At 38.2% G+C, this 19,546-nt stretch overlaps 1 protein-coding gene across 4 annotated transcripts in view; it reads right to left on the minus strand.

Annotated features, from left to right (window-relative positions):
• The window catches only part of CFAP44 (cilia and flagella associated protein 44), a 125,863-nt gene that overhangs the window by 65,457 nt on the left and 40,860 nt on the right, over window positions 1-19,546 (minus strand). For all 4 annotated transcript variants that reach the window (XM_015092445.4, XM_042231405.2, XM_027979978.3 and 1 more), the window contains 2 exons: window positions 13,355-13,516; window positions 9,468-9,707 (listed from right to left, as the gene is read on the minus strand). In XM_015092445.4, the coding sequence (XP_014947931.2) occupies window positions 9,468-9,707; window positions 13,355-13,516 (402 nt within the window). The remainder of the gene's footprint in view (window positions 1-9,467; window positions 9,708-13,354; window positions 13,517-19,546) is intronic.

Here is a 19,546-nt window from a genome sequence, read left to right on the forward strand (position 1 = left end):
TGAGATGGCTGGATGGCATCACTGACTCGATGGACTTGAGTCTGAGTGAACTCCGGATTTGGTGATGGACAGGGAGGTCTGGCGTGCTGCAATTCATGGGGTTGCAGAGTCAGACACAATGGAGCGACTGAACTGACTGACTGGTATTATTGCCTGAAGAGTCCCATGAACAAAAACCCTGGAGGGCTATGGTACAGTTCAGTTCAGTCACTCCGTCATGTCTGACTCTGCAACCCATGGACTGTAGCACATCAGGCTTCCTTGTCCATCACCAACTCCCAGAGCTTGCTCAAACTCATGTCCATCGAGTCGGTGATGCCATCCAATCATCTCATCTTCTGTCGTCCCCTTCTCCTCCTGCCTCCAATCTTTCCCAGCATCAGGGTCTTTTCAAATGAGTCAGTTCTTCGCATCAGGTGGCCAAAGTATTGGAGTTTCAGCTTCAACATCAGTCCTTCCAATGAATATTCAGGACTGATTTCTTTCAGGATAGACTAGTTTTATCTCCTTGCAGCCTAAGGGACTCTCAAGAGTCTTCTCTAACACCACAGTTCAAAAGCATGAGTTCTTTGGTGCTCAGCTTTCTTTCTAGTCCAACTCTCATATTCATACATGACTACTGGAAAAACCATAGCTTTGATTAGACGGACCTTTGTCAGCAAAGTAATGTCTCTTCTCTATTAATGTGCTATCTAGGTTTGTCATAGCTTTTCTTCCAAGGAGCAAGCGTCTTTTGATTTCATGGCTATGGTACATAAGACCACAAAGAGTCAGACAGGACTGAAGCAACTGAGCATGTATATTAAAATAAGGGTATATATTATGATCTTTAGAATCACCACTAAAAATAGTAAAAAAAAAAAAAAAAAAAAGAAAAGAAAAAGTATAATAGAGGAGGAAAATTGGCAGGGGTAGGGGGGAACTACCTAATCATCTGATAGAAGGTGAAAAGGGAAATATATAACTGGAATTGGTGTGATAAATGGAAATAATAGGACAGTAGATTTAATCTAAAATATATTAGTCACTACATTAAATGTAAATGGACACAGCATTCTATTAAAATAAAGATTTTACTACAGGATTAAAAAGAAAAAGCCTAACTTTGTGCTGTTTACAAAAGATATACTTCAAAATAAGAATATCAAATGTAAAGGAAAAAGAAGAATCATCAACAGCTCTGAGTTTTGGCTTAGAAACTGGGTGGATGGTTGTTCCATTTACTGAGATGGAGACAGAGCAAGTTTGCATACAGCAAGTGTGATTTTTAAAGTTCTATTTTGGACATGTTTATTTTGAGGTGCCAAGTAGAGATGTCAAGTTGGATGTTCAAGGCTGAATATGAGAGGAGAGGTCAAGACTAGAGATAAACATGAGATCTGCTGACATATAATTGATATTTAAAGCCATGGGACTACATGAAATCATCTAGTTAAGAAGGAGGCTGACCAAGAACTTGAACATCCTCAAGTTCTTCAAAGTTAAAAGCTAGTTCAACAAAGAAGAAGCCAGCAAGAGAAGCTAAAAAGGAGTGGCCTGGCCAGCAGAAAGTGGTGTCATAGAAGCCAGGCCCCCCAAAAAAATGCTTTAAGAAAGATGGAAGGTCAACTCTATCACATGCTTCTGAGAGGCCAAATGGACAGAGAAGCGGCCATTGGGCTTTACAGTATGGAAATCTTTGATGATGTGAAATTGTGAAGATAAAAACCCAACTGGAATAGGTTAAAGACCAAATAGGAGATGAAGAAATGAAGCCAATGATTACATACAACTTTTTCGAGAAGTTTTCCTATAAAGGAGCAATGGATGAGAAGAAAGGATGTTAAAGAAAAAAATTTAAGCTGATAAGTATTAGGAGCATGTTTATGTGCTGATGATAAGAAGTGAGTAAACAGAGAGAGACTGAGGATACAGGAGACCAGCTCATTTATTTCAGAAGTAAAACCTTTGAGAAAGTGAGAGGAGACGGGATCAAGAGGCCATTTGGAACAGTGTCCTTGGAAAGTTGTAACAGATGAATCACCAATTGTTAACAGTAGTAGACAAACTTGTATGGATCCCCACAGAACATGAGATCTAAGACTAGATAAGGAAATTCCATCTGATTGTTTTTATTTTCTCAGTGAAATGTGAGATGGGAATTCCCTGGCAGTCCAGTGGTTAGGACTCAGTGCTTTCACCACCAGGGCCTGGGTTGAATTCCTGATAGGGGATCTAAGATCCCGAAAGCCACACAGTGCGACCAGAAACAACAAAACAGAAACAAAAAGAAAAGAAAACGTGAGGTAAGGTTATGACTAGAAATTGAGGGAAGGTGAAAATGACTGATGGGAGAAGCATTAGTGATCATTTGGAAAGTGGGAAAGTGGAACCAGCCTACAGTGTGAGCACTGTGAGATATGAGAATGGTGGTCATGGCTTCAAAACAAGGCTGGTTTTCTACAGCATCTGTGTGGTCCAGGCACAGAGCTGGCAAATGGGTCAAACAGGGTTAGTGTCACTGTCTCTGAACCATACCTTAACCTTGTTTGCTGGTGTAGTTTAATGGTTAAGAGCTTGGACCCAGACTGCCTGAGTCCAGATCCTGTTCCACCTCTAATTGTATGACTGCAAATAAGTTACCTAACCTCTCCCTGCATGGTTTTTTCTTATGTAAAATACAAATTATTAAGAGCACTTATTTTATAAAGTGGTCACTTAGAATGATGCATGGTATAGAATAATCAGGTTTCCAGATTTTTGCAACAAGAAAACAGAATAAACATTAAATGAACTTATGGTAATCATTTTATGATACATGCAAGTCAAATCACTGTGCTATGTACCTTAAATTATACAGAGCTGCATGTTAATTATATCTCAGTAAAACTAGGGAAAAAAAACTTTAAATCCAGGGTGCATGGCTAAATTTGAATTTCAGATAATCAGCAAGTTTATCTTTAGTATAAGCATGTCCCATGTAATATCTGGCAACCCTAAAGCTAATAAGCATTAAATATGTTTGTTAGATAATTAGTAACTATTGCATGTTTCAAGACACTAGAACTCTATTCTACTACAGTTGTTTCTGTACCCTTCCTGATATGAGGAAGCTTCCAGAGGGCAGGAGCATGTCCTATTTATCTCTTTACCCCTTGAACCCCACACAACAGAATCCATCAACAATTGTTTTATAAAACACAGAAAACAAAAGGTCAAGGTGCTAATACATGGAATCTTAAGGTGCCTTCATCACTACTTTCCATCCTTCTTGCTGCTTGCCTCCTTAAAAATTGCTATCAAAGATATATTTCTAAGAAATGTTGAAGAGGAGTCGCATGAACTCTCATCACTCCTTACAACAACAGTCCTTAGCTAGGCAGTACTCTGGCCTGGCCAAGGATCTGAGACCATTTACAACTTAGTGGTAGTCTTTCACATATATTTCTTTTTTTAAATATAAATTTATTTATTTTAATTGGAGGCTACTGACTTTACAATATTGTAGTGGCTCCACCATACATTGACATGAATCCACCACAGGTGTACATGTGTTCCCCATCCTGAACCCCCCTCTCATCTCCCTTCCCATCTGATCCCTCTGGGTCATCCCAGTGCACCAGCCCTGAGCACCCTGTCTCATGCATCGAACCTGGACTGGCAATTCATTTCACATATAATATACATGTTTCAATGCCATTCTCCCAAAGCATCCCACCCTTGCCTTCTCCCACAGAGTCCAAAAGTCTGTTCTTTACATCTGTGTCTCTTTTGCTGTCTCACATATAGGGTCATCATTACCATCTTTCTAAATTCCATAGATATACGTTAATATACTGCATTGGTGTTTTTCTTTCTGGCTTACTTCACTCTGTATAATTGGCTCCAGTTTCATCCACCTCATTAGAACTGATTCATATGTATTCTTTTTAATGGCTGAGTAATAATCCACTGTGTACATGTACCACAAGTTTCTTATCCATTCATCTGCTGATGGACATCTAGGTTGCTTCCATATCCTGGCTATTATAAACAGTGCTGCAATGAACATTGGGGTACACGTGTCTCTTTCAACTCTGGTTTCCTCAGTGTGTATGCCCAGCAGGGGGATTGCTGGGTCGTAAGGCAGTTCTATTTCCAGTTTTTTAAGGAATCTACACACTGTTCTCCATAGTGGCTGTACTAGTTTGCATTCCCACCAACAGTGTAAGAGGGTTCCCTTTTCTCCACATCCTCTCCAGCATATATTGCTTGTAGACTTTTGGATCACAGCCATTCTGAAATGGTACCACATCATGGTTTTGATTCGCATTTCTCTGATAATGAGTGATGTTGAGCATCTTTCCATGTGTTTGTTAGCCATCTGTATGTCTTCTTTGGAGAAATGTCTGTTTAGTTCTTTGGCCCATTTTTTGATTGGGTCGTTTATTTTTCTGGAATTGAGCTGTAGGAGTTGCTTGTATATTTTTGAGATTAGTTGTTTGTCAGTTGCTTCATTTGCTATTATTTTCTCCCATTCTGAAGGTTGTCTTTTCACCTTGCTTATAGTTTCCTTTGTTGTGCAAAAGCTTTTAAGTTTAATTAGGTCCCATTTGTCTTTTTGCTTTTATTTCCAGTACTCTGGGAGGTGAGCCATAGAGGATTCTGCTGTGATTTATGTCAGAGAGTGTTTTGCCTATGTTCTCCTCTAGGAGTTTTATAGTTTCTGGTCTTACATTTAGATCTTTAATCCCTTTGAGTTTATTTTTGTGTATGGTGTTAGAAAGTGTTCTAGTTTCATTCTTTTACAAGTGGTTGACCAGTTTTCCCAGCACCACTTATTAAAGAGATTGTCTTTTCTCCACTGTATATTCTTGCCTCCTTTGTTGAACATAAGGTGTCCATAGGTGCGTGGATTTATCTCTGGGCTTTCTATTTTGTTCCATTGATCTGTATTTCTGTCTTTGTGCCAGTACCATACTGTCTTGATAACTGTGGCTTTGTAGTATAGCCTGAAGTCAGGGCAGGTTGATTCCTCCAGTTCCATTCTTCTTTCTCAAGATTGCTTTGGCTATCTGAGTTTTTTTGCATTTCCATACAAATTGTGATATTATTTGTTCTAGTTCTGTGAAAAATACAATTGGTAGCTTGATAAGGATTGCATTGAATCTATAGATTGCTTTGTGTAGTATATTCATTTTCACTATATTGATTCTTCCAATCCATGAACATGGTATATTTCTCCATCTATTTGTGTCCTCTTTGATTTCTTTCATTAGTTGTAATGGTGAATGGAACTGTTTTCTTAATTTCTCGTTCTGTTTTCTCAGTTAGTGTATAGGAATGCAAGGGATTTCTCTGTGTTAATTTTATATCCTGCAAACTTTACTTTACATTGATTAGCTCTAGTAATTTTCTGGTGGAGTCTTTAGGGTTTTCTATGTAGAGGATCATGTCATCTGCAAACAGTGAGAGTTTTACTTCTTCTTTTCCAGTTTGAATTCCTTTGATTTCTTTTTCTGCTCTGATTGCAGTGGCCAAAACTTCCAAAACTATGTTGAATAGTAGTGGTGAGAGTGGGCACCCTTGTCTTGTTCCTGACTTTAGGGGAAATGCTTTCCATTTTTCACCATGGAGGATAATGTTTGCTGTGGGTTTGTCATATATAGCTTTGATTATGTTGAGGTATGTTCCTTCTATTCCTGCTTTCTGGAGGGTTTTTATCATAAGCGGATGTTGAATATTGTCAAAGGCTTTCTCTGCATCTATTGAGATAATCATATGGTTTTTATCTTTCAATTGATTTGCAGATATTGAAGAATCCTTGCATCCCTGGGATAAAGCCCACTTGGTCATGGTGTATGATCTTTTTAATATGTTGTTGGATTCTGTTTGCTAGAATTTTGTTAAGGATTATTGCATCTATGTTCATCAGTGATATTGGCCTGTAGGGTTTTTTTTGTGTGTGTGGCATCTTTGTCAGGTTTTGGTATTAGGGTGATGGTGGCCTCATAGAATGAGTTTGGAAGTTTACCTTCTTCTGCAATTCTGGAAGAGTTTGAGTAGGATAGGTGTTAGCTCTTCTCTAAATTTTTGGTAGAATTCAGCTGTGAAGCTGTCTGGTCCTGGGCTTTTGTTTGCTGGAAGATTTCTGATTACAGTTTCAATTTCTGTGCTTGTGATGGTCTGTTAAGATTTTCTATTTCTTCGTGGTTTAGTTTTGGAAAGTTGTACTTTTCTAAGAATTTGTCCATTTCTTCCACATTGTCCATTTTATTGGCATATAATTGCTGATAGTAGTCTCTTATGAGTCGTTGTATTTCTGTGTTGTCTGTTGTAATCTCTCCATTTTCATTTTAAATTTTGTTGATTTGATTCTTCTCCCTTTGTTTCTTGATGAGTCTGGCTAATGGTTTGTCAATTTTATTTATCTTCGCAAAGAATCAGCTTTTGGCTTTGTTGATTTTTGCTATGGTCTCTTTTGTTTCTTTTGCATTTATTTCTGCCCGAATTTTTAAGATTTCTTTCCTTCTACTAACCCTGGGGTTCTTCATTTCTTTCTTTTCTAGTTGCTTTAGGTGTGAAGTTAGGTTATTTATTTGACTTTTTTGTTTCTTGAGGTAAGTTTGTATTGCTATGAACCTTCCCCTTAGCATTGCTTTTACAGTGTGCCATAGGTTTGGGGTTGTTGTGTTTTCATTTTCATTCATTTCTATGCATATTTTGATTTCTTTTTTGATTTCTTCTGTGATTTGCTGATTATTCAGCAGCGTGTTGTTCAGCCTCCATGTTGTAATTTTTAATAGTTTTTCTCCTATAATTGACATCTAATCTTATTGCATTGTGGTCAGAAAAGATGCTTGGAATGATTTCAGTGTTTTTGAATTTACCAAGGCTAGATTTATGGCCCAGGATGTGATCTATCCTGGAGAAGGTTCCACGTGCACTTGGGAAAAAGGTGAAATTCATTGTTTTGGGGTGAAATGTCCTATAGATATCAAATAGGTCTAACTGGTCTATTGTATCATTTAAAGTTTGTGTTTCCTTGTTACTTTTCTGTTTAGTTGATCTATCCATAGGTATGAGTGGGGTATTAAAGTCTCCCACTATTATTGTGTTATTGTTAATTTTCCCTTTCATACTTGTTAGCATTTGCCTTACATATTGTGGTGCTCCTATGCTGGCTGCATATATATTTATAGTTATTATATTTTCTTCTTGGATTGATCTTTGATCATTATGTAGTCCCTTTCTTTGTCTCTTTTCACAGCCTTTATTTTAAAGTCTATTTTATCTGATATGAGTATTGCTACTCCTGGTTTCTTTTGGTCTCTATTTGCGTGGAATATCTTTTTCCAGCCCTTAACTTTCAGTCTGTATGTGCCTCTTGTTTTGAGGTGGGTCTCTTATAGACAACATATATAGGGGTTTTGTTTTTGTATCCATTCAGCCAGTCTTGTATTTTGGTTGGGGTATTCAACCCACTTACATTTAAGGTAATTATTGATAAGTATGATCCCATTGCCATTTACTTTATTGTTTTGGGTTTGAGTTTATACACCCTTTTTGTGTTTCCTGTCTAGAGAATATCCTTTAGCACTTGTTGGAGAGCTGGTTTGGTGGTGCTGAATTCTCTCAGCTTTTGCTTGTCTGTAAAGCTTTTCATTTCTCCTTCATATTTGAATGAGATCCTTGCTGGGTACAGTAATCTGGGCTGTAGGTTTTTCTCTTTCATCACTTTAAGTATGTCCTGCCATTCCCTTCTGTGCTAAGGGGTTTCTATTGAAAGATCAGCTGTTATCCTTATGGGAATCCCCTTGTGTGTTATTTGTTGTTTTTCCCTTGCTGCTTTTAATATTTGTTCTTTGTGTTTGACCTTCGTTAATTTGATTAATATGTGTCTTGGGGTGTTTCGCCTTGGGTTTATCCTGTTTGGGACTCTCTGGGTTTCTTAGACTTGGGTGACTATTTCCTTCCCCATTTTAGGGAAGTTTTCAACTATTATCTCAAGTATTTTCTCATGGTCTTTCTTTTTGTCTTCTTCTGGGACTCCTATGATTCGAATGTTGGGGCGTTTAACATTGCCCCAGAGGTCTCTGAGGTTGTCCTCATTTCTTTTAATTCTTTTTTCTTTTTCCTCTCTACTTCATTTATTTCTACCATTCTATCTTCTACCTCATGTATGCTATCTCCTGCCTCCATTATTCTACTGTTGGTTCCCTCCTGAGTGTTTATCTCATTTGTTACATTTTCATTATATATTGACTCTTTTACTTTTTTTTAAATTTTTTATTTTTACTTTATTTTACTTCACAATACTCTAGGTTAGGGCTTTTCGCAGGATAGCTATCCCACAGTCTGGGTTGCTATCTCAAGTTAGTTCCCTCAGATTGCCCTTGGGGCATTCAAGCCCAGTCCTTACCCTAAGCAATGCAGCCTGCGCCTCCCTGTCCAGCCCCCACTTGCTAGTGGTGGAAGCAAGCGTTTGGGCTGTTTCTCCACTGGGAGTTGCCTTTAGGCATGTAATTTGTGGGTTTTAATTATTTATTTATTTATTTTTCCTCCTGGTTACGTTGCCCTCTGAGATTCCAGGGCTTGCCACAGACCACCAGTAAGAGTGCTTCCTGGTGTTTGGAAACTTCTTTCTTTTTTATACTCCCTTCCTGGGATGGATCTCCATCCCTACCTCTTTTGTCTCTCTTTTTATCTTTTATATTTTGTCCTACCTCCTTTCGAAGACAATGAGCTGCCTTTCTGGGTGCCTGATATCCTCTGCCAGCATTCAGAAGTTGTTTTGTGGAATTTGCTCAGCATTCAAATATTCTTTTGATGAATTTGTGGGGGAGAAAGTGGTCTCCCATCCTATTCCTCCACCATCTTAGGACCGCCCCCTTTCACATAGATTTCTATGTGAATTTGTGACAAATTTATTATATAGTGAAGGAAATCTTGCTTTGCAATTAGATCAATAAAATATTTTATGTATTTAGGAGATGTACTTGTCACACTATGGTAACATTCCCAGGTATCTGTCTCCCATTTTTCTGTGCTTCCTTATTAGCCAAGTCTCAGTTTCTTTGATGGTTGCACTGTGATCATCTATTAATAAAAACAGCCATTTACCCAGATTTCCATATGGCTACATAGCATAGTTGTAGGTAATGAAAGGTAAGCAACTCCAGTGGATTGTGCTGCCATCATGCTCAAAATTTTAAAACGACAGACTCATCTGGAAAACCTCTTAGCTCTTTGCTCTTCTATCTTTGATTCTTCTTCCCTTTGACCTTCTGAAACATGTGTGATTGTCATAGATAAAAGATATAGTAGATAGACATATAAAATATTTTAAGATGATATAAAAACTAACACATTCATTTATCAAAATCCAAGCCTTCAATAGTAGATGACAACTGAAGTCTTAGCACAGAGTAAGGAATTAAGAATGTGATAGAAAATAATACGTATATAGGATTTGTACTGAGATAAAAATTTATTACATTATTACTCACCAAAGAAAGCCAGAACTTTCCTGGCTCAGAGTAAAATCCACAGAGGATGTGACAGGGGGTTGAAGGAACAAAGATTTCGGGTAAGGGCTCCTCTTCCTCCTCTTCCTCCTCCTCCTCTTCTTCCTGGAGTTCCTCTTCCGCATCTTCGCCCATCGCTGTTTCTAGCCTTTTCCTTCTTTCTTGCTTTTCTTTCTCCTTCAGCTCCTTTTGTTTCTTTCTCCTTTCAATTTCTATTAATCTCTTTAGCAAAAGAGATGAAGGGATTTAAGAAAAAACTGTAATTCATTCATTCACACTATTAGAAAATAGAAGATAGAGCCCTAGGAAAATTCATAGCTCTAATGCAACAAATAATGTCACTTAAAAATTATTATCAATTTGGTAAGAGAATAGATTTTGTATGATTTCAATACCTTTAGACCATGAAATTTTTACACCTTGTTTTATGTCCCTGGATATGTTCCAGAGTCTACTAGTTTATAGTCTATGGGAACTTGAACAGAATTAGTATCCTACTACTGTGTGAAAATTGTATAAATCTTAATTATGTTGAATTGGTTCACAGTGCTTTCCAGGTCTACTGTATCCTTCTACTTCCCTATATATTCATTCTATTAATTTCTGAGAGTTTGATATTGATAAAACTCTTATCTATTTTAAAAAATAATTGTAATATATGGTGGAATTATATGTAACCTTGTTCTGTATTTCCCAAGTCTCCTGTAAATGTGATATCATACTTTCATAATTTAAAGATAAAATTTCTTTTTAATTATTATCAATTTGGGAATATATCTTTACCATTAAATTTTTAAAATCTTTGAAATGACTTTCTGCATAACTCTCACTGATCCTGGTTTTTTGTTTTCTTTATAATATTCATTTAGATTGATTGATAATTGGTTTACAGTATTGGTTTGATTTCCTCATACATCAACATGAATTTGATCCCAGTTTTATAGAAATTATTTTGCCTTTGTTCCTAATAGAGAAGCTAAGTAAAATTTTTCTCATAGCTATCATTGTCAACCCATGAATTCTGTGGACTGAAATAGTCCGTAAAAGAAGGTGATTTACCGTTGGTGGCAAAGTGATTTATATCCTTAGCCTCTGCTACTGCTGCTACTGCTAAGTCACTTCAGTCATGTTCGACTCTGTGCAATCGCGTGGACTGCAGCCTACCAGGCTCCTCTGCCCATGGGATTTTCCAGGCAAGAGTACTGGAGTGGGGTGCCATTGCCTTCTCCGATCCTTAGCCTCTATCAACTGGGTATTGCAAAAGCTCCCTAACACTAGCATCCTGACCTCCCATCTTTCACCTTTTTATTGTTTACCCTGGAGAATTAACTTCCAAATTTATATGACTGATCATACCAATCCTCTCCTCAAAAACTGACAATATATATGTTTCAATGCTACTCTCTCGAATCATCTCACCCTTTCCTTTCCCCACTGTGTCCTTTCAGCTCAGTTCAGTCACTCAGTCGTGTCTGAGTCTTTGCAGCCCCATGAGCTGCAGCACGCCAGGCCTCCCTGTCCAACACCAACTCCTCGAGCCTACTCAAACTCATGTCCATTGAGTTGGTGATGCCATCCAACCATCTCAGCCTCTGTTGTCCCCTTCTTCTCCTGCCCTCAATCTTTCCCAGCATCAGGGTTTTTTCAAATGAGTCAGCTCTTCACATCAGGTGGCCAAAGTATTGGAGTTTCGGCTTCAACATCAGACCTTTCAATGAACAAACCAGGACTGATCTCCTTTAGGATGGACTGGTTGGATCTCCTTGCAGTCCAAAGGACTCTCAAGAGTCTTCTCCAACACCACAGTTCAAAAGCATCAATTCCTCTGTGCTCAGCTTTCCTTATACTCCAACTCTCAAATCCATACATGACTACTGGAAAAACCAAAGCCTTGATTAGATGGACCTTTGTTGGCAAAGTAATGTTTCTGCTTTTAATATGCTGTCTACGCTGGTCATAACTTTCCTTCCAAGGGCTAAGCATCTTTTAATTTCATGGCTGCAGTCACCATCTGCAGTGATTTTGGAGCCCCCCAAAATAAATTCTGACACTGTTTCCACTGTTTCCCCATCTATTTCCCATGAAGTGATGGGATCAGATTCCATGAACTTCGTTTTCTAAATGTTGAGCTTCAAGCCAACTTTTTCACTCTCCTCTTTCACTTTCATCAAGAGGCTTTTAGTTCCTCTTCACTTTCTGCCATAAGGGTGGTGTCATCTGCATATCTGAGGTTATTGATATTTCTCCCGGCAATCTTGATTCCAGCTTGTGCTTCCTCCAGCCCAGCACTTCTCATGATGTACTCTGCATATAAGTTAAATAAGCAGGGTGACCACATACATTCTTGACGTATTCCTTTTCCTATTTGGAAACAGTCTGTTGTTCCATGTTCAGTTCTAACTGTTGCTTCCTGACCTGTATACAGGTTTCTCAAGAGGCAGGTCAGGTGGTCTGGTATTCCCATCCCTTTCAGAATTTTCCACAGTTTATTGTGATCCACACAGTCAAAGGCTTTGGCATAGTCAATAAAGCAGAAATAGATGTTTTCTGGAACTCTCTTGCTTTTTTGATGATCCGGTGAATGTTGGCAATTTGATCTCTGGCTCCTCTGCCTTTTCTAAAACCAGCTTGAACATCTGGAAGTTCACGGTTCATGTATTGCTGAAGCCTGGCTTGGAGAATTTTGAGCATTACTTTACTAGCGTGTGAGATGAGTGCAATTGTGCGGTAGTTTGAGCAATCTTTGGCATTGCCTTTCTTTGGGGTTGGAATGAAAACTGACCTTTTCCAGTTCTGTGGCAACTGCTGACTTTTCCAAATTTTCTGGCTTATTGAGTGTAGCACTTTGACAGCATCATCTTTCAGAATTTGAAATAGCTCAACTGGAATTCCATCACTTCCACTAGCTTTGTTCATAGTGATGCTTCCTAAGGCCCATTTGACTTCGCATTCCAGGATGACTGGCTCTAGGCGAGTTATCACACCACTGTGATTAACTGGGTCGTGAAGATCTTTTTTGTACAGTTCTTCTCTGTATTCTTGCCACCTCTTCTTAATCTCTTCTGCTTCTGTCAGGTCCCTACCATTTTGGTCCTTTATCGAGCCCATCTTTGCATGAAATGTTCCCTTGGCATCCCTTGGTCTGTCCTTTATGTAAAATAGACAGCCTGTGCCCATGTTCTGTGACAACCTAGAGAGGTGGGATGGGGAGGGAAGAGGGAGGGAGGTCCTAGAGGGAGGGGACATATGTATACCTATAGCTGATATATGGGAGAAACCATCACAATATTGTAATTATCCTCCAACTAAAAATTAAATTAAAAAATACAAAAAAAAACACCTTTTAACAATTTATTTCAGTGGCCTAAGAAATAAAACATCTTGGCTAGAATTTAAGGGGTCCTTTGTGGTGGTCACAGACTCCTGTCAAACTCCTCTACAAACTGCATCCCTCTGTTTCATGGCCCAGTCTTCATTTCTTGAAAACAACAAAACTCTTGCAATTCTGCCTTCCCTCAGGATGTTCTCCCAGCTTTTATTGCCTTTCCATTTTTAACCTCTCAAAATCCTTCCCTTTCATTAAATACTAAATGTATGCTCAATGAAGTCATCCTTGACCTCCTCTCATCCTTCCATCAGAACCATATATTCTTTCCTCTGCATGCCCCTAAAATTTTTTTCTTTGCACTGTGATTTTAGTATCTATTTATTACCTCCTTCTAATACAGTTAGCTGCTTTCTACCAGATAAGCTCCTTAAATTAAAAGTTTGTATCAACTTCTTCATATTTTCCTAGCACTTAACACGGGCTGTTTTATATCATAAGAAAGAAAATAATTAGAAGACAATGCTTCAAGGATATTTCATACCAGAATCTTAGATTTGACACTTGTGAAATGGAAATATTTTAAACACATGTCTTTGATTTCATAGGAAACTACATCACGGTCCTCCTTGTCCTCCTTTATAGCTGGAAACGGAGCTTCAAGAACATAGCCATCCTCACAAATAATCAGCAAAGTACTTTCAGGCTAAAAGACAAAAATTAAACAGATCATTTACATTTAGGCAAGCTTTTAGAAACATAGTTCAAAAATATTTTAAACTATAATTTTAAAATTATAAAAACTGTAATTGCTATGTATACTAGCTATTTTAAAAGGATACTATTACCAGCAATAATCACAGTGAGGAACTAAGTCAATCTTATCAATCACTATACACATTAATACAATTATATCATTATTAATTAATAAACCAAGTGTTAAAATTAGATTTATATTTGTTTTATAGATGCCCTCTTTTCTGAGCCAAAAATTAGGTTGTGAAATATGTCAGCTGAAAGGGCAGAATATTAAAATTAGGACTTCCAAGGAAAATCTGTAGTATGTGGACAGCATATACAACTTCTGCCTCCTTTGATGAATCATCCTCTGCTTGAATTCATTTAATGTGAATGTCTCAAGATTCTTGTTCTTTCCCCTCTTTTTCTTTCTCTCCATAAACATTCCCTGAGAAATCTTGTAGCCATCATGGCTTCATTACCACTCACCAGCAATTAGACTCTGAATTCATCTCTCTAGTCCAGACCTCTCTCCTGAGTTTCAAAATCATGTATTTAACCACATGTGGGAAATTCCCATCTTGGTACTCCATAGATACATTATTCAAAATGTTTATCCTTTCAGTTATTTTATTCCATACTTCTTTATTACGTACCTACTATGTACTCAGAATTTTATAAAGTGCTAGAGGTAAAATTATAATAAAAATAGGAATTGTCTCTGCCATTATGGAGCTTACCTCCAATGGGAAAGCTTATCACTTAACAAATCATGTAAATAAATGTAAATTATAACTGCAACTAGTGTTGCAGAGGTACCACAAGGAGGTCGTAAAAGGTTTCCTGAGAAGGTGGTACCTAAGTCTCGATGTGAAGGATGAGTAGAAGATTCTTTCCATAATGACTTGGGGGAGGGCTTGAGGGAATATGCTATGTAAAGAATACACCATGTGCAAATATCCTGTGGCACATATGGGCTTTTAAGAAAGTTGTGGCCTTGGTGAGAACAGAAGGTCAAGAGAACAGAAGTGAGAAGAGAGACTGGGACAGAGCCTCGGGGAAGCAACACTTAATGCCTGAATGAAGAAGGCTGAGAAGAAGTGACAAGATGTTGGAGAAGAAACTAGGAGAGCATAATGTCCCAAAAAGTCAAAGGGAGATGGTATTTCAAAGAGGAAATGAAGATCAACAAGGTCAACTGAGGAAGTGTTAACCTGGTGGGATTATGAGATAACAAACTTGTAAGAGCCTGTGAAGGAAGAAGTAGGATGTAAGGAAATGCAGCTCATGGGAATAACCAACCCCCAGGAGGAAAATGGAAGGAGAAGGATGCGGCAGTGACTAGAAGAGGACATGAGGACAAGGAATTTTTCCTGAACAAGCAAGAGGGCTTGAATATATTTCAATATTAATGGAAGTAACTCATTAAACAGGGGGGTTAAATTTATATGACAGAAAAGAGAAAACAGTGTGAAATGTTGAAAACAGTGGGAGTAGATTCCCAAGGTCACAAGGGAGAACTGGCCTCAAGCAGGAAGCCACATAGCACCTCTACTGTAAGAAAAAAAAGCGGGGGGAACAGGTACCTGCAGAAGTAATAGGATTTTACATTTGGTAGTGGGAAAGTACTTGTTTGGTGAAGTAAGTGATGCTGAGAATGAGAGTGAGTGAGCAAGTGGGAGGTTTGAAGCTTTGGGGAGAGGAGGAGTTTTTAAATGATCATTGAGGGTGAAAGAGAGTTGGTAAGAACAACATCATAGAATCTCTAAGCCCTACTATGAACTGTGTTGAGGCCATTTGAGTCACTAAATCATGAAGAAGCTAATCTTTCCTGTTGCATGACTATCTCTAACTGCCCTTGGTAATCACTGTAGGCAAACATAGATCAACTGGGAACAGTCAGGGATGGGTTTTTGCCAGAAATGTATGAAAAAAAGAGAAAGGAGCTCAAGTCATTGGAAGAGTGTTACTGAACATTATTGATAGAAAGAATCATGACATTTAAGCCAGATATAGGAGGAACTTAAGATAAGAGTCTTAAGACTTCCCTGGTGGCTCAGATGGTAAAGCATCTGCCTATAATGCGGTAGACCTGGATTCGAGCCCTGGGTTGGGAAGATCCTCTGGAGAAGGAAATGGCAACCCACTCCAGTACTCTTGCCTGGAAAATCCCATGGCTGGAAGAGCCTGGCAAGCTACAATCCATGGGGTCTCAAAGAGTTGAACACGACTAAGTGACTTCACTTTAAGACAAGTTGGACTAATAGGTGAGAGAAAACAAATGGGGAAGGAACAAGAGGAGCCTTCAGAGAACAAGTGGAGCAGAAGTAGCCAAATGAACAGGTTGGACATGAGAGAGGCTGAGGTCAGAATGTGAGCTATCTGAATTGTTTATTATTCAGTCGCTCAGTTGTATCTGACTCTTTGCAACCCCATGGACTGCAGAATGCCAGGTTTCCCTGTTCTTCACCATCTTCCAGAGCTTGCTCAAACTCATGTCCATTGTGCTGGTGATGCCATCCAACCATCTTATCTGAACAGTTGACTTTTAAAGCTGAGCTCTTATGAGATTTTGTGGTTGAAATCGTGTCCCCACAAATTCATATGCAGAATGTGACTGTATCTGGAGAAAGGATCTATAGAGTGGGCCCTAATCTAGTAGGACCAGTGTCCTTATAAGAAGGGGAGATTAGGATACAGGGGGACAACCACGTGAGGACAGAGTGAGAGGGTGTCCATCTGCAAGCCAAGGAGAGAGGCCTCAGAAGAAGTCTAAACTGTTAGCACCTTGATCTTAAGCTTCTAACCTAAACAATCATGACAAAATCAGTTTCTGCTCTTTAAGCCACATAGACTGTGGTTATTTTGTTATGGAAGCTCTAGTAAACTAATCAACAGGTGGTCATTGTGCCCAGTGGGTGGCTCTGAGTGTGTGGATAAACTGTAAAGGTCATGGGAAATGAAAAGATCAAGAGGCTGATGAGACTTAATCAACTAGGCACATGGTGTTAACATCATTCAGGACAATTGGTTACACTTTGGATGAAAAGAAAGATGACCATAGTCTTAAAATTTTTAAAGGGGGCAGATTTGACCAGGTGGTCAGAAGATAACAGCAGTATAAAAAGAGAGAATGTGATGTAGCCAAGCTATAAGAGCCTCAAAGGAGCTGTGTTTTATGAGTCAAATCAGAAAAGTAACATATATATTGCCACAAATGAAATCAAAGTTAACTTCTATACTTCTCTCCCTCACCCTGAACAGGTATAATGAATGCTGAGAAGTTGATGTATATCCTTTCATACTTTTCTCCTCAGAATAGAATTTTTTCAAGAAAGGAAAAGGGTATTCATTTATTCTTTCAGTGAAGATATGGTAAATCCATATTCATGAAAATAAAATAACCAGATGCATTAGAAATAAAACATCAGGAATGAGTCAACAAAATTTTAAAAATCCATCAAGATTTTAGATGTTGAAATGATCAGACATAGCCAAAAAAACAATTATGCCTACCATGCCTAAGTTACAAGAGAAAATCTTAAAATATCTGCAGGAAACAGTTTTATCTATTAAAACTAACAAAACAGATATGAAAAATAATCAAATAAAACTTCAAGAACTAAAAATACAAAAGTTGAAATTAATATGGTGAAAGAAAGTGAAGTCACTCAGTCATGTCTGACTCTTTGCAACCCCATGGACCTACCAGGCTCCTCTGTCCATGGGATTTTCCAGGCAACAGTACTGGAATGAATTGCCATTTCCTTCTCCAGGGGATCTTCCCTACCCAGGGATCGAACCCAGGTTTCCCACATTGTAGACAGATGCTTTACCGTCTGACCCACCAGGGTGACTTTAATACTGATAACTGAAGAGATAACTAGTCAGTAGAAAACAGATGAGAAGAAATCTATAAAATATGACTTAGTTTTTTTTAAGTTAGAAGATACAGAAGATAGGGCAAGACATTTAGAGAATAAGATTAAGAAATTCTAACACACTTGATCACATCTAAAAGGGAAAAAAACAAAAGCAATTATTTCAAGACAAATTGATTCCATTTTCCCCCCAAAATTGATACAAGTTACAAACCCATGGATTCAAGCACCTATATACATCAAAACAAAATTGCAGAACACTAAAAACAGAAGAGTTGACTCATTGGAAAACACTCTGATGCTGGGAGGGATTGGGGGCAGGAGGAGAAGGGGACGACCGAGGATGAGATGGCTGGATGGCATCACCGACTCGACGGATGTGAGTCTGAGTGAACTCCGGGAGTTGGTGATGGACAGGGAGGCCTGGCGTGATGCGATTCATGGGGTCGCAAAGAGTCGGACACGACTGAGCGACTGAACTGAACTGGAGAACAGAAAATCCTAAACACTGCCAAAAAAGGACAAATTATTTTCAAAAGAGTGACAATCACACCAACAGGTAGTAGAAGTAACTGAAGTTAGAAAGCACTGGCATGGCATCTTGAGTGAGCTGAAAGAAAATTACTGCCATCTAGAATTCTATGCCAACAAAAATATCCTTTAATACTATAAGAAAAATTTCCAGAAAAAGTTAGAGAGCTTGCAAATAGCAGACCTGCAAATAAGAGGAAAAATTCCCAAATGCAAGAAGGAATAAATAGCAAAGAAAGTGGTCAATATGCGGGTGATTTTTAGTAATGGTTAATTGAATATATCTTGTGAGATTTAAAAAATACAAGTCTTAAAAACCAAATCCTCCTATAACTATTGCTGGGGATGTGGATTGGTGCAGCCAGTTTGGAGAATAATATAGGTATTCCTTAAAAAACTAAAAATAGAGTTACTGTATGATCCAGTAATTCCATACCTCTGCATATATCTGAAGAAAATTCCAATTCAAAAAGATACATGCACCCTAATACTCATAGCAGCACTATTTACAATAGCCAAGACATGGAAGCAACCTAAATGTCCATCAACAGAGGGATGGATAAAGAAGATGTGATATACATACAATGGAATATTACTCAGCCATTAAAAAGAATGAAATAATGCCATTTGCAGCAACATAGATGGATCTAGGGAGAAGGCAATGGCACCCCACTCCAGTACTCTTGCCTGGAAAATCCCATGGATGGAGGAGCCTGGTGGGCTACAGTCCATGGGGTCGCTAAGAGTCAGATACAACTGAGCGACTTCACTTTCACTTTTCACTTTCATGCATTGGAGAAGGAAATGGCAAACCACTCCAGTGTTCTTGCCTGGAAAATCCCAGGGACGGGGGAGCCTGGTGAGCTGCCGTCTATGGGGTCGCACACAGTCGGACACGACTGAAGTGACTCAGCAGCAGTAGGTGTATCTAGAGATCATCATCATAAGTGAAGTAAGTCAGACAAATATGATATGATATTGCTTATATGCAGAATCTAAAAAAATTATACAAAGGAACTAATGTACAAATCAGAAACAGACTCACAGACATAGAAAACAAATTTATGGTTACCAAAGGGGGAAGGGGGAGATAAATCAGGAGTTTAGGATTACCAGATACAAACTACTATGTATAAAATAGATAAACAAGGTCCTACTGTTATGGCACCACCAAATCTATTATTTTGCAGTAAATTATAATGGAAAAGAATCTGAAAAAAAATAACTGAACCACTGTGCTGTACACTAGAAACTCATGTTGTAAATCACTACAATTGTAAAAAATTTATACATCATTTTTAAAATACACAGCAATAGAATATCATTCCAGAAGGAAGGTAGAGGGAAGATTTCTAAGGTGTTTGCATTCATTGTCTTGGGTAAAGAATTAACATTAAACTTTCAGAAGTTATGGACATATGTTAAAATGTAAAGTATCTATTAAAAGAATAGAAATAACTGTATAACTTCCAAACAAGCAAAAGAAAAACCAGAACGATTATTTAAGGAAAAACAATCCAAAATAAGACAAATAAGGAAAGAAAAATAAAGAAAATAAGGGTTGAAAAGCGCAAAATAAGATGGTA

Source organism: Ovis aries, chromosome 1 (genome assembly GCF_016772045.2).
Source record: "Ovis aries strain OAR_USU_Benz2616 breed Rambouillet chromosome 1, ARS-UI_Ramb_v3.0, whole genome shotgun sequence".
Taxonomy (NCBI): domain Eukaryota; kingdom Metazoa; phylum Chordata; class Mammalia; order Artiodactyla; family Bovidae; genus Ovis; species Ovis aries.